General features: G+C 46.3%; 1 protein-coding gene across 1 annotated transcript in view; it reads right to left on the bottom strand.

Annotated features, from left to right (window-relative positions):
- The window catches only part of LOC140187524 (GAS2-like protein 2A), a 46,505-nt gene extending 40,570 nt beyond the window's left edge, over positions 1-5,935 (bottom strand). The window contains exon 1 of the mRNA XM_072242883.1: positions 5,402-5,935. Coding sequence (XP_072098984.1) covers positions 5,402-5,759 — 358 coding nt within the window. The 5' untranslated portion in view covers positions 5,760-5,935. The remainder of the gene's footprint in view (positions 1-5,401) is intronic.
- Between the last annotated feature and the right edge of the window lie 9,800 nt (positions 5,936-15,735).

Genomic DNA, 15,735 nt, shown 5'->3' with positions numbered 1-15,735 from the left:
AGTAATATTACCACAAACAAATTGTGCATTTATAACACAGGTTAAAAAGTAAACAGTATAATGTTTCTGGCACTTCATGCGTGATGAGACCTGGCTGGTGTCAGGGAGTTCAATGGCCTTACCGTCCCAGCGATGAAGCTGTTCCCATCCTAACAGTTTTTGTCCTATTGCTACAGTACCTCCTACCCAATAGTACGGGGTCAAAGAGATTGTTGGATGGATGGGAGGGATCGTTGATAATGCTAAGGCCCTGTGTATGCAGCGCTCCTGATAAATATCTCAAATGGGTGAAAGAGAGACCCTGATAGTCATCTCAGCAGTCCTTTGTCAGTGCTTACAGTCATATGCCATACAGGCAGAGGGGAGGCTGGTCTCAGTGACGTGCTGAGCTGTTTCTACAACTCTCCGAAGTTTCTTGTGGTCATATGTACAGTTGCCATACCAAGCTGTTATGCATCCTGATGGAATGCTTTCTCTGATGCTTTGATAAAAACTTGTAAGAGTTGTCAGGGACACATCGAACTTCTTTAGCCTCCTGAGAACATAAAGGGTTGGTGAGATTTCTTGGCCATGACATCAGGACAGGCTATTGGTGACCTAGAAACTTGAAGCTCTCAACTGTCTCAACCTCAACACCATTGATGTAGGCAAAGCATGTGCACTGCCTCCTTTTCTGAAGTCCATGAGCATCTCTTTTGTTTTGTTGACATTGTGGGAAATCACCAAACTCTCTGCCTCTTTCATATCTCATTGTTATTTGAGATGTCACCCACTACAGTGGTATCATCTGCAAATAAGTAGATCTACCCATCTACAAGTTTGTAAAGTTTCTACCCCTTGAATTCCTCAACCAGAGGAAACAATTGCTCTTCATCTCCCTTAAGATACTTTTTACTTGATGAAATGCAAATCAATTTCTGCAAGCTGCCCTCATAATTCTCTCCAATTTTCCACATTAACAGGCAGATGCCAGCTGCAGATGAAGTAAAGGAAGTGGAAGTCATCTTTAGATCATTGTTTTCCCAACATCATTGATGTAAGACCTGGTAAAGATCAAAGGAAAAGCAAAGAACAAATGGAGCTACAAATGGCAGTGTATTTCAGCATCAGTTCCCTTTTGCTGATGTTTGTCAGTGCTTTGTGATGTTAGTTTCCCTGAAGGTTAAGCTGTAAACAGTCTGGTCCCAGGGTGGTATGAACAGGGTTTCCAGTGCAATCTCTGCTCCAAATGCACCAGAATCTCTGATGAGCACAGTTTAAAGGGATGGCACAGCCCACAGTTAACCACATGGTGCCCATGTTAAATGCAGTCCAATCATAATCAAATCCATCACAAACTTTGTGCCCCTGATATATCCAAATATTCCCAGGTTCCTCGCGAGAGTGATCATCAGGCCAAATCTCGCGCCACGTCATGCAAGATGTCAGGAGAGGTGATCAAAAGCCCTGTCAGAGACAGGTTTCAGGAGAGATCGAAAGGGAATTCCAGAGCTTGGATTCTGAGCAAAGATATATTCCCCAAAGGTGAGGGATCAAAATCCAAGGACATTAATTTTGGCTCATCATAGGGTGAAGTCCACAGGTGCTGGCTCAGTTGGTGTTCAACCCTACAGGTGTTTGTACATCAGTAGATTCAGTCACAAAGGTGTTCCTATTTGTTGGGGTTCAGTCCCACAGGTAGTGGTACAATTTAGGGATCATCATGCCATCTTCCTTTGCCACCACTTTTCCATCAGATGGGACACATGTATCCACCCCACCCTCTATCTCACATGATGTTGCATTTCAGGGTTCAGGCCCACTGGAGGTAGGACATCTGTCATGACTTTCCTCCCACTCCCACACTACTAACTCCAGAGTCTTCCATGGTCTCTTGCGCTCAGCGCCTCACTCCAGCTGCTAGCCCCAAATTTTCATGCTTTCTATCCACCCTCCAAAATCTCTGGACTTCCGATTCTCATCAACAGCACTCTCCTAATTTTCATCATTTGTACTTTGGTACCTGTGCCTTCAAACGGGAAGGAAATACCACCAACTCCTTCCCTAAATCTCTCTGCCTCTTTATTCTCCAATAGGTCCTTCATCTTCACAAGCTTTTGACCATCTGCTCGTGTAGCTTAAGAACTCATATTCAGCAAGTTTAATATAAAGCAAATTACAATCAATGGTCCAGAAAATCTGCCAGTCCAGCACCAAAGTCCCAAACATACTGGTTATCCGAGTGGCACCGTTTAGAAATGCATAATACTACTGCTGCAGTTAGCTATGTGTCTGGTGATAGTCTCACTTCTGTTTGTGTCAATAACAGATGCCAGCAGTTCAAGCATTCAGCAATGCGCAGCAGGTGAAGCACCTCCCACCCACTTTCTTCCAACCTGTACAACTGAAAGGACAGAAGTCTGAGTTAGTGACCCTCAATTTGGCTTCACAGGGAGCCAAATTCCAGAGGTGAAATGAGGGTGACTGCCTTCAGCATTGAGTGTGCATCTGATGGTGGTGTTGTAGCACATAAAACTGAAGTCCATGAGCATTAAGGGAAAACACTACAATAGTTGCAATCTTATTTCCCAGACCCACGATATTACTACACAAGGTCCTCAGCTCCTCCAGCCACTTGATCATATTAGTCCCTTCCGATTGGGTGAGAAGTAAAGATCGCCAATGACAGTACTCCATTCAATTCTATTTGCGGTGTCAGAACATGAAGTAACATCTAGACAATATTCAGGCAGGGGCTGATAAGTGGCATCTAACAATCTACCACAGAAGTTCCAGACAAAGATCTTCACCAACAAGAGAAAGTCAATGCACCTGTCCTTCACTTCGAGTGGTATTAACATTGATAATAATGTCCTGCAGGTCACTATTAAATAGAAACTCAAGCAGAGCAGATTAGAAGTTGGGTATCCTACAGTAAATAGTTTGTATCCTAATGCCCAAAAGCCTTTCCACCATTTACAATCATTTCAAGAGTAAGGTGGAATACTCTCCACTTGCTTCAAAAACAGTCAAGAAGCTTGTCACCACTGAGGATAGGAAGACTATTGATTGGCATCTACTCAGCCACCCTAAATGTGTTGACCCCTCCATGTCTTGTGCTCACTGGCTGTGACGCAACAAGAAACTGCACAGCAGGTAGCCCTGTACACCACTCTTACAGTACCTCCCAAACCTGCCTCCACTTCCACCAAAAAGCACAACGCGGGAACACCACCACCTAGTCATACACCATGGCTGAAATATATCACCATTCCTTCACTGATCTTGAGTCTGCATTGTGGAACTCCATCAGCACTCCTGAAGCAGCTCAAGAAGATAGTTCACCACTTTCTGAAGGACAATAAACACTAGCCTTAAAATCTCACACCCCTGGAAAATCTTTAAAAAGTAAAATATTAAAAAGTTCTTCATATGAAGTTTGTCACGCACCCTTACAGGACTGTGTTATGTTCACTGTAGGACTGTGCTCTTGTGGCCCATATCTTCAGACTGTCCTTGCTGTGGCAGTGAGAGCATACAGCAGGATGGGGCTGACTGTCAATACCACCAAGACAGAGGAGGTTTGCCAATGGAGTACCAGTGTCCCACCCACTCTACCTGCCTTCACTGTTGGTGATGAAAAGCTGTTAGTAGTGCCATCTTTCAAATATCTGGGGATCATTCTCTCTGAGGATAGCAGCATTGACAACGACATCCAGAGCAGCATTAAATGGGCATCAGCTGCCTTTGGGAGACTTCGGCGTAGAGCCTTTCAGAACAGGAGCCTTCAACCCTCCACAAAGGTCACCGTATACCAGGTGGTCTGTGTCACCACCCTCCTTTATAGCTGTGAAGCTACAACCATCACATCAAGTCCTTGGAGCGCTACCACATAAGCTGCCTCCAGCGCATCCTGGGAATTACCTGGCGTGAGCGGATGCCTCACACTGAAATACTTGTAAAGACCAACTGCAGGAGTATTGAGGCCATGATCACCCAGCGTCAGCTGCAGTGGCTGGGGCACGTGATAAGGATGCCCCCATGTCGGCTACCCCGCAGAGTGTTATACGGCCAGCTACATCATGGTCGACACTCAGCCGGAGGGTTGAAGAAGCGCTATAAGGATCAGATGAAGAATGCTTTAAGGAAGTGCAAGGTCAGACCCGAGGACCTGGAGGATGTTGCTGCTGACCGTACCACTTGGCGACAGCTGTGTAGGGACAGGGTTCATATTCTGGAGATGGAAAGAACAACCAGAAGACAGCAGAAGAGAGCCAGGAGAAATGCAGCCATGGTTATCACCACTACATGTCCCACCTGCAATAGAGCTTGTGGGTCCAGGATAGGACTGTATAGTCATCAAAGATCTCACCGTTAAAGGAGTGGACATCGGATTTTGATGGACAACTGAAGAAGACTGAGCAAATGCATCACTGAAGATTTATTGAACTGAGTCTCTTGTTCCTCAGGTGAATGGAACAGAAATAAAGTATGCTAATACCTAGAGAGAAGGCCCAAGTCCCAGCCCTGACTTACCCCTCAACCAATATATGAAAACAGAGGATAAAAACTTTATAAATACGAGTAAGTCTGCAGATGCTGGAAATCCAAAGCAATAGACCTAAAATGCTGGAGAAACTCAGCAGGTCAGGCAGAACTATGGAACTGAATAGGTAGTCAACATTTCAGGCCCAGAGTCTTCTTCAGGACTGAGAAGAAAGGGAGAAGATGCCAGAATAAAAAGGTGGGGGGAGGGGAAAGAGGCTAGATGGAAGGTAATAGGTGAAGCCAGGTAGCTGGGAAAGATCAAGGGCTGGAGAAGACTTTGTTGCTGTAGCAGAGATCAGTAATGCATCACATTATACCCACTTTAGTGGAGAAAACTACTCCGTTGGCAACAGAAATATAATCAGCGTGCGGTGCGCCTGTGACCGACCACAAATACAGGAGAGACAGCAGATCTGGAATCGGGAGCAACATCCAGAGGCGCTGAAGGAACTCAACAGTTCGGGCAGCATCTGTGGAAGGAAATGGACAGTCGATGTTTCGGGTGAATCTCTTCAGCCTGGACTGTTGAGTTCCTACAGCTTTTTGTAGGCTTTTAAATGCAAATTATTTTCTTCTTACAAAACGAAAACAAAGAGTTGGTGGAGAGTCAGTAGTCAGAGAGTATACTGGGTAATTGGAAAGGAAGGTCAACAACGGAGCGAGGAATAGTTTAGGACTACAACCCCAGGGGAACAGGCGCAACATTCAAATAACCACACACTGCCTTGGCTAATACTGGGGGAGTGTGCACTCAGGTAACGCAGAGCAGCGGCTGCTGACTGGAACCTAGGGGAGGGGGCCGAGAGGGAATTTTAGCGGGCTCCAGGGCGGCTGGGAACCCCTGGGTGAGAGCAGCGACGGGCCGGCAGGCTACCTTTGATCTGCAGCTCCTTACGGCACCACTGGATGAAGTTGGAAACGTTGTCCCGGGCTAGGAAGGTGCCGGGCTGAGCGGCCGCCATGTAGGTGACGCCGGCTCTCGGCAGCTGCATTTTGCTCCCGAGCTCCGGGTAGTCCTGGCAGAAGTCGTGGGCCACCTGGCTGACGTTGTTGGCGTGCTGGCACAGCACGGAGCCGGTCTCCAGGTCCCGCAGGAAGCGCTCCAGCCCGGTGCCTAGCCCGTACAGTTCGTTTAGCCACTCGGCCAAATCCTCCTTCATTGCCACCAGATACTCCTCGCTCGACCTGAAGGGACGGATGCTCTTGGCCGTGGCTGACTGGATGTTGGCCATGCTCAGGGCTCCGGCTCCGGCTCAGCCCCGGGACCCACCAGTCACAAACTTGTTCTAAGTCGCTCCTCGCTCAGGAGGGGCTCCCCGGCCGAGTAGCTCAGCGCCTGGTATCGAGAAGGGGCTTCTCGCCCTCTTGGACGCGGTGTTTACACTCACATACTTGTGTTTCCTATTCAGCCCGCTCCCTGGCGACGGGAAAGCCATCCTCCACCTCCCCGGCTTAACCCCTCCCTGCCCGGGCTGACAGCCAGTAAGCCCAGCATCACTGTCTCGCTTTCTGGGATATTGAGGGGTTGGAGGGTTCGGGCGAGATTGGTAATGGGTTTATATGTGTCACGTGCACTGAGGTACAGTGAAAATCTTTTTGTTTGCATGTCATCCGGACAAATCATTCATACTCAAGTACATCCGGATAGTACAAAGGGAAGAACAATATCATAATGCAGAAATGAGTGCTACAGTCACAGAGAAAGTGCCCTGTAGGCAGGCAACAAAGTGCAGAGATCAGGGTATGGGGTAGACTAAGCGATGAAATTTCACCTTTATTGTTGTTCCATAGCCGGACCACAGCGGAGATAGAAGCTACGGCGCTGATGTGCAGGATCAACCACACTTGCTGAAGGGCGGTGTAAGCTCAAGGGGCCGATTGGCCTGCTCCTGTTCCGATTTTCTCTGCTCTTTCGCTAAACTTTCTACACTAGAGCTCTCCCTGCCCACTATGTTCAGTTGGGTAAACTTCTCCACTCCTTTGAGAAGTGGCAGGTGGAGTTCAACACGGCGATGTGTGAAGTGATTCACTTTGGAAGGTCGAATTTGAAGGCGGAATACGGGGTTAATGGCAGTATGGAGAGGGATCTTGGGGTCCGCATCCAAAGATCCCTCAAAGTTGCCCCGTGAGTTGATGGGGTGGTAAAGAAGGCAAATGGGCTTCATTAGTCGGGGGTCTGAGTTCAAGAACCGCGTGGGAACTATGAAACTGTCGGGACCACACTTCGAATATTGTGTTCCGTTCTGGTCATCTCACTATACGAAGGATGTAGAAGCTTACTTTCTTTTCAAATCTTTTTATTAATTTTTCCAAGATTATAAACAAAATAACAATACTGATACAAAGAGATTGGAATAATCTTATTGTTAATAAACATATACAGAAAAGATTTCAGATAACACAGGTATATTAGACTTCCAAACTCATGATGTAGTTAATCATAAATAAAAAAGACATAAAAAGAAAAAAAATAAAAAAATAAAACCAAAAAAAAAAGGCTTTCAAGAGGCTACAGAGGATATTTACCAAAATGCTGCCTGGATTAGAGAGCTTGTTTTATGAGGATAGGATGAGTGAGCTTAGGCTTTTCTCTTTGGAGTGAAGGAGGATGAGACTTGATAGAGGTGTACAAGATGATAAGAGGCATAGATCGAGTGGATAGCCAGAGATGGTTTTTGCCAGGGCTAATACCAGGGAGCATACTTTGAAGGTGAATGGAGGAACGTATAGGGGGATGTCAGAAGTAAAAGAGTGGTGAGTGCAGGGAATGTCCCGCCAGGGTGAGGCAGATATTTTAGGGCAATTTAAGGAACTCTCAGATAGGCACGTGGATGACAGAAAACTGGAGGGCTATCTGGGAGGGAAGTGTCAGATTGATTTTGGAATAGGTTAAAAGATCAAATGTCACGGTCCAAAGCTGGTACAGTGCTGTAGTGTTCTATGTCCTATATTCTTTTCTTCTTTGTCTTTGTCTGCCCAGTTCCTCCTACACCCATGCCAGCCCCTATCATTCTTTTTCCCCTCCTTCACCCACTCCAATTGCCCATTTTTCTCATACTCCTCCACTAGGATCCCTCCCCACCTCCCTTAATTGGTTCATGCTCCACCTTCCCTTTCCATCAAATTTCACCATTTGCAGCTCTCTGTTGCCTCCACCTATCACCCTTCCCATCGCAGCCTCTGTCACTGTCTTCACTCTTCCCTCCCCACTTAGATCCAACTATTGTTTGCCGGATCTCGCTCCAGCCCTTCCCTCTGCCTCTTTACACTGATTCACCTTTATCTTCTAGTCCAGATGAAGAGTCTCAATCCAAAATATCAACTATTTTCCCCCACGATTCTACCTGACCCACTGAGTTCCACCAGAACCTTCTTTGGTGTTCAGTTACGTCCTCCCCTAAAACTCTAATTGACTTCACCTTCACTTCCAGTGTCTGCCTCCCCTCACCTTCCCCCATACCTCTTCCTCTCTGTCTGCTCCCCATCCCCTCCCTCCACAAATACCCGTTCAACTTCTCTCTCACTCGGCCTAGGCCTCAACAACTTTCAGAAACTACTTTGGATTTAGTTTTGGTGCTGCCTTTGGGACCATCCTTCAGGCAGGGCTGAAGGCTGGGTTGGAGAGGAGTTCTCAGTCTCCTGTCCCACTCCAAACCCTGATGCCGATGAATATGTTGTTTAGGCTGATTCTCGATTATGACGGCACTAAACGGCGACTGCTTTGCTTGCATCTTTGGAAACAGCTTAATTTCTATCTTTGATGTCTTCTTTTTACCTTTTCAAGGTTCTTTTGAAGACCCTGACCTGCTGTTACTCTCTGACTTCAGTTCTTTGCAGGAATGGGACCCGCTGTCAGGGCCACTTTTTGATATCCCAAGGATGTGGCCTGGAAGACGAGCACACCTTCAGGGTGCCAGACTTTCATGGCTCTGGAGACGAACTGATTCTAGGCCGGTGACCCTGACTGAGGCATTGTGTTGCACCTATATAGGACCCTGGTCAGACAACTCAAACCCCACTTGGACTACTGTGCTCAGTTCCGGTCACCTCACTACAGGAAGGATGTGGAAACCATAGAAAGGGTGCAGAGGAGATTTACAAGGATGTTGCGTGGAATGGGCTGCCGGCGACGGTGGTGGAGGCAGATACGACAGGATCTTTTAAGAGACTCCTGAATAGGTACATGCAGCTTAGAAAAATTGAGGGCTGTGGGTAACCCTAGGTAATTTCTAAAGTAAGTACATGTTTGGCACAGCATTGTGGGCCAAAGGGCCTGTACTGGGCTGTAGGTTTTTCTATGTTCTAAGAACACAGAACATCGGGAGCAGTGGGTTAGCTACCGTGGGCTGTGTGTCCAGAGACCTGAGCCTTTTCGGGGCCAACTCTCTGGGGGCAGAGCTGGGAAAAAGTGACGCAACAGACTTTTAACATCTTAAATCAGAGAGTTTGTTTGTTATGTCTCCCTTCTCGATGTGAAACAAGGACACCTCCTTTTCACTTATAAGGGAGAGAGAGAGAGCCTGAGGCATGTGGAATTACCAGGTGAGCAAGTAGTCTTTGGGGTACTGCAAGCCTGTGTCTTTATTGATGCTTTGCTGCACGCTCGAGTGCCCTCGGTAGAGGGCGCCAATTTTTTTTGTTGGTGTGTGGGTTGGGGGGGGGTGGTGTCAGTGCCTTGCTGCTGTTTGTGCATGGGAGGGGGATCTTGGGGGGGGCTTTGGGAGTTCTAATGTTTAACAGTCATTCATTCTGTGGGGCACTCCTCTGTTTTTGTGGATGCTTGCAAAGAAAAAGAATTTGAGGATGTATATTGTATACATTGCTCTGACATTAAATGTACCTATTGATTACCACCCACCTGACCTCAGCAAGGGCCCTACTCCAGTCAGGGAAAAATTGCTAGAGGAACTGGCCTCTCAGCAGGATTTAATTGACAATTCATTTCCCTCCATAGATGCTGCCTGACCCTCGAGTTCCTCCAGCATTTAGTATGTGTTGACCCAGCTTTCCAACATCTGCCATCCCTCTTATGTCTTAGAGGCAGGTGGACAACGGCTTCTCGTATCCTTATGGAAACATTCAGCGGCCTGAAACAATCTTGCAATTATATCTAAAGGTCTTCGTTATCACATCACTCTTTATGGAATCACAGAGCACAGAAGCAAGATATGCACACTGAGTCTATCCCAACCATCAAGCACCCATTTACACTAATCCCTGATCTCTCCACATTCCCATCAACCTTTTCCATTTCCCCACCATCAGGGATTCCATTGCTTACCTGCACACTAGTGGGAAATTAACATACAAAATTGGGACATGGGAGGAAACCAGTGCACCCAAAGCCACATAGTCACAGGGACAACATGCAAACTCCACAAAGACAGCACTTGAAGTCAGGATTGAACCTAGGTCTCTCGGGCTGTGTGGTAGTACACAGTAGGATCTTGCTGTACACAAACTTGACTACAGTAAACCAGTGGTGAATTTTTATGAGTGCTTCATTGTCCTCTACATCACTATGTTCTCAATCTTCCTCTTCACTTGTGCTAGAATGCCACTTTGCTGATGTTGACATGGGCCCAATGTATGTCCATTTCTTTTGTTGTAATTCTCTTCTCACAGCTTTCCCTTCCTCAGACTTCACATTCCACCCCACCAGTCTCCATTTTCAACAGCTCATTCCTGCCACCTCCCATGTGACAGGCACCGTCACCCTCTCCCAGAATTCCACAGAATTATTCCTTCTGCAATCCCTTTGCCTACACTTCCGTCAGCTCTGATATATCGCAAGGCATACTACAATGCCACTTCCACTTTATTCCTGTAGCACAGAACCCCTGAAACTCCAGGGGAATCAATTCCTTACTTTTACTGCCCATACTTTAGTGTCCTGCTCATGATACATTGTCTCTACACTACCGAGACGAATAGCAACTGTTTTGTACAACCCTTCTGTTCCGCCGGTCTGTGGGTGTGCCATCACTTTAATTCTCTGTCCCCACCCCCTTCTCAGCCTCCCATCTTCTTCTAATAAAGTCGAGGGATGTTCTATTTAGATGCATTACAACCTTCGGGATTCAGTTGCACCCAAAAATCCAGTCGGTTCATGATGGTTCTTTTCCTAGTTTTACTGTCCTTTCACACCTAATTTCTTCCTCTGCTTGTCTCATTACATCCCAATAGGTTCGAACTATTTACCCGTTTTCCATTTAATCCCTTACACCTCCCTCTGCCCCATTTGCCCAGCCCATCATTCTCTTTTGATCTTTTCCTCCACACCGCCCCGTACCCAGTCCTCCCCACTTCTGCACAATTTAAAGCAGGTTCTGCAGGTAAGAGGTCACTGACCTTAAACATTAAGGAGACAGGAGTAACTGCAGATGCAGGAATCTGGAGTAACACACAAGATGCTGGAGGAGCATCCTAGGTCAGGCAGCATCAATGAAGGAAAACGGACAGTTGATGTTTCAGGCTGAGACACTTCATCTCTTCATCTGTACTGCCAGTGCAGTTGAACGGTGTCACCACAAAACATTGCTTTTCCTTCACAGATGTTGTCTGACCCAATAAGTTCATTCACCATCTTGTGCATTGACCTGAAACATTAACTCTGTTTCTCTCTCCACAGATGCTGCCTGACCTGCTGAGTGTTTCCATCATTTTCTATTTTTATTTCACTTGTTTCAAAGGGCCTATAATCATTAAAGGTATTAAACATTGCAAGTATTTTAAGCCATGATGAGGCTATGCTCAGATTGGAGGAGCAACACCTTATATGTGACCTCCAACCCGATGGCATGATCATCGATTTCTCAAACTTCCAATAATTGCCCCGCCTTCTTCACCATTCCCCATTCTCGTTTCCCTCTCAGACCTTCTCTTCTTATCTGCCCATCACCTCCCTCTGGTGTTGCTCCCTCCCCTTCCCTTTCTTCCACGATTTTCTGGCCTCTCCTATCAGATACCTCCCCCCCTCCAGCCCTTTATCTCTTTCACCATCAACTTCTCAGCTCTTAATTTCACCCCCTTCCCCTTTCCAGGTTTCACCTATACCCTGCCATCTTGTATTTCTTCCTCCCCTCTCCCCACCAACTTATTTTGACTTCTTCCTCTTCCTCTCCAGTCCTGATCAAGAGTCTCGGCCTGAAACGCTGACTGTTTCTTCCCATCCATAGATGCTGCCCGACCTGCTGAGCTCCTCCAGCACATTGTGTGTATTGCTCTAGATTTCCAGCACAACCTCTTATGTTTAATACTTGTAGCTCTTTTTTCCCCTACTGAATCTGTTAGTGGATTTTCTCAATGTAGAAACCTACAAAAACGATAGGAGTGTTGACGATCTGCCACACACTCAGGATGCACAGAAGATTAGGATAAGAAAACTCCAGTGAATGGACTCCCAGCTCCACCTCCCCAACCCCATGGCTGACCATGTACAAGTTGTGGCTCAGTGTCAACTTCCTCCTACACAAAACTATCTTCAGGGCCCAGTACACGCTCCATCAACGGAGACTCTCGAAGGTCATTCCGATCAGAAGGATTTCCTGTCATTTGCTCGACAGCAACTCTGGACACAGAGGATGTCTTTGCTTTGCTAGAATCCAGTGCTGGAAAGGGTCAGCCAGAGGGCACAGGCATCGTCAGCAACTGATGTGGTAAAGCCACGCAGGAGGCTGGCCAAACAAAATCTGACTCGGCATGGGGATGATATGAAGACAGGTGACCAAAGCCACCGGTAAAGGCATGTGTCTTAAGGAAGATCATGAGGAGCAAAGAAAGAGGGCGAGTAGTAGGAAGGAGAGAACATAGAGAGAGAGAGAGAGCACGAGAAAGAAGGAGGGAGAAAAGGGGAGAGGTGAAAGAAGAGAAAGGCGGGGGAAAGTGAGAGAGAGAGGAAACAAGGTAGCTAAGAGAGATAGAGGGAGGGAGAGAAAGAGAGAGATGAAGAGAGAATGGGAGGAAGAGAAAAAGAATGAGAAAGGGAGGAAAGTCTAAGGGAGAGAGAGGTAGGAAAGAGGGAGAAGTTGTATATTGTATACATTCTCTGATATTAAATTGAACCTTTGAGATTAGAGGTTGGAGTACGAACGCAGGCACCCAACAGCATGGCTGAAATTGCAGGTGTGCAAGGGGCCAGAACTAGAACAAAACAGAGATTTAGTGCAGTTATTGTTGTGGAGCATTGTGGAACAGAAGAAATCTGAAGAATTGTGTGGAGCCTCAAATGCAGAGGATCTCAAGAGGCTGCAGAGAGTTGTAGACCCTGTTATGGGCACAATCCTCTCTGCTTTCAAGAGACTATGCTTCACGAAGGCAGCATCCGTCCTTAAAGACCCTCGCTGTCTTGGACATGAACTCTTCTTGTTACCACCATTGAGGAAGAGGTACAGGAGCCTGAAGACGCACACTCAATATCTTCTTTCCCCTTCACCAGCAGATTACTGAACAGTTCATGAACCCATGAACACTCTTTGTCTATTGGTACTACTTCTTTATTTTTGTAACTTAGAGTAACTTTCATGTCTTGCACTGTACTGCTGCCACAAATCAATAAACGTCATAACTTGTCTGTGATAGTAAACCTGATTCTGATTCTCCCAGCTGTTGTCTCTCCATTCGATACAATGGTAGTTGACCTTTTACGTCAGTGCTACCTACCTGCACTAACCCCACATCCCTTGGTGCCCTTAGTGTAGTTATAGAAAGCAGTCAGAGTAATTGACTTATCAGAAATCTGACAGATCTTTTTTTGTTTTCATCTGTATTTAGTAACAACAAGCTGAATTGGAATATTAACCCACGTCTCGTCCTCATCCTCATCCATCCTACTGTGTGTCGAAAGGATTGCCAACAAGACTCGACTCTGACCAGTGTCACCAAGTGTAAGATAAAGTCTGAGGTTCCAAATCCACCTCCAAAATGTCTAAACAACATCTAATTTGCGGTTTACTAAGTTTATCTGGGAATAGAATGCCAGGAGACCTTTGAACTAAGAAGGCTGGGAATGTATGAGTGACTTCGGACAGGAATCAGGGGTGAGGATGTGGTGTTGGTGAAGGACCATAAACAGAGCAGGAGAAGTGAATGGCTCCCCTTCACTCCCATGGCATGAGCCTGGTTAACATCCCCTCTGTGGGACCCAGTCAATGTGCTCAAAAGTCAGACCCTGAGAGCCTCATTAATTAAGCTTGTCTGGGCTTGAAGTCCCATGGTTTCATTGGCAGCTGTCTAGGCTTCAAATACAAATCACAGGAGACCCAATGGGAAAATTAGTTATTGTGTTGGTGACAGTGACAGTGAGAGTGAGCAGGGTACTTATATTCCCTGTACACCCGAAATACAACGCAATCCAAAGGTGTAGTTGGACAAAGGCATTGGGGATCTGACAAAGGGATTCAGTTTTCAATTACCTTCATTAACCATGGGCACTCTGATAAAGTGCATCTCCAAGCATCTGTTAACCTTTAAGTGCTGCCCTGCTCCCTCATTCTTGAACAGTGATTCCCGAAGTGGGTGATATCACCACCTTCTGGAGGGAGTGGGAGGTGATAATGATAAAGTGGGTTGTGGGAGGTGCTCAGTAGCAAGGGGGAAGACTTAATTTAATACATTAATGATGTATTATAAGCATGTAATCCTCCGCACCTCATAATTGATTACAATGTTCATGTAATCACCCAATCTCTTGCTAAACCACCATTCTCTTAGACTCTACTTGAAGCATGTTATATTTGTTGAAAAGCAATGTGGTACTTCTGTATTTGGTGTTTCATGAGAAATCTGCAGTGAAAAAAATCATGTTATTTCTGGGCCCAGCCCGCACATTATTGCCTTTCACTACCATAATCCAGTGTTATCTAGTACAATTCCCATACTCTAATCGCACAGTGACACAGTTCCTGTGCACTAGGGTATGGCATTCTGTGGGATAAAGTTCAGAATGTGCTCTTTCAAATGGATTTGTCTGCATTTCTCCAACCCACAGCCCAACTGAGATATCGCTGCCCCACTTGATGCACCTTTGGGCAGAAAGTCAGGTCTTGCTTGATGTCATCACTTTTTCCTTTACCGATCTTCCTTGAGCGGAAGACACTTCAAAACATGTTTGCCAACACCTCACAATAAAACAGTGATGACCCTGCCCATTAACTTAGCACCTAACTTCCTGAACTGACTTTGCAGAACCTCATCACTCTTTCTACCTATGTCATTGGTATCTACATGAACCATGATCTCTGCTTGTTCACCCTCCCACCTAAGATTGTTGAGGACTCAGTCTGAGATATCATAGATCCTGGCACATGGGAGTTTTGTATTGAGAATGATGAACAGTTTGAATGCTTGCTGTGGCACACAGAAGTCACAAACCTCTCAAAAGGAAACTGTCCAAGATGCTCTTATGTACTTTATGAAACTGTGATAAAATTCTTTGGAGACTTGAATGCTTCAGTCAGTAATCATGTTAAGGACATTAGGCATGGCATTACTTATTTGTCAGAATTTTTCCAAAAGTTTAATGAAATCAATCTTCGATTGCAAGGAAATTATGTGAATCTTATCGAAGTCAAATCAGTCATCTCCACATTTCTGTCCAAGTTAACATTGACCATCGCGACTTTTTCCAATTTCTGAGCCTCCTTGAGTTTAAGAGAAAGAAAGGATACCAGATGCTGATCTTCAAGTATATTGTGCCCTCCTGGGTGAGCTGCATAAAGACATATCAGACTGATTTCTGTCATGGTCCGGTCCGTGAAGTCCGCATTCCGGTTCACAGTCCGGGCCATCGTTCTTTATTCCAGATTTTCTGGTTTTCGCTTGTTCTGTTGTGTGCTCTAATTGAGGCACCTGATTCACATTTTGGGCTGGCTACCTAAATAGCTCCTTGGTTCAGCTTCAGTTGCTGGACTGTTTCTTCTTCTCCTTCTTCTTCTTCTTCTCCTCCCTCCTCCCCCCTCCCCCCCCTCCAAGAACGTCGTCCTGTCCAAGGCACGTCCAGAACCTCATCCTGTCCAAGTCAAGGCTTTGTGTTCTTGTCCTGTCCATGTGCCTCATTCTGCGCAGGAGTTCCATGTCCTGTTCTATAGCTACGTCCTGTCCTTGCCAAGATCCTAGTCCTAGCCTAGACCCAGGTTCCAGTTCCGAGTCCCAGCCAAGACCCAGGTTCCGAGTCCCAGCCAAGACCCAGCCAGGCTCTGGTTCCAGAGT

Source organism: Mobula birostris, chromosome 25 (genome assembly GCF_030028105.1).
Source record: "Mobula birostris isolate sMobBir1 chromosome 25, sMobBir1.hap1, whole genome shotgun sequence".
Classification (NCBI taxonomy): Eukaryota; Metazoa; Chordata; class Chondrichthyes; order Myliobatiformes; family Myliobatidae; genus Mobula; species Mobula birostris.
This window is presented reverse-complemented; position numbering and strand designations above follow the sequence as displayed.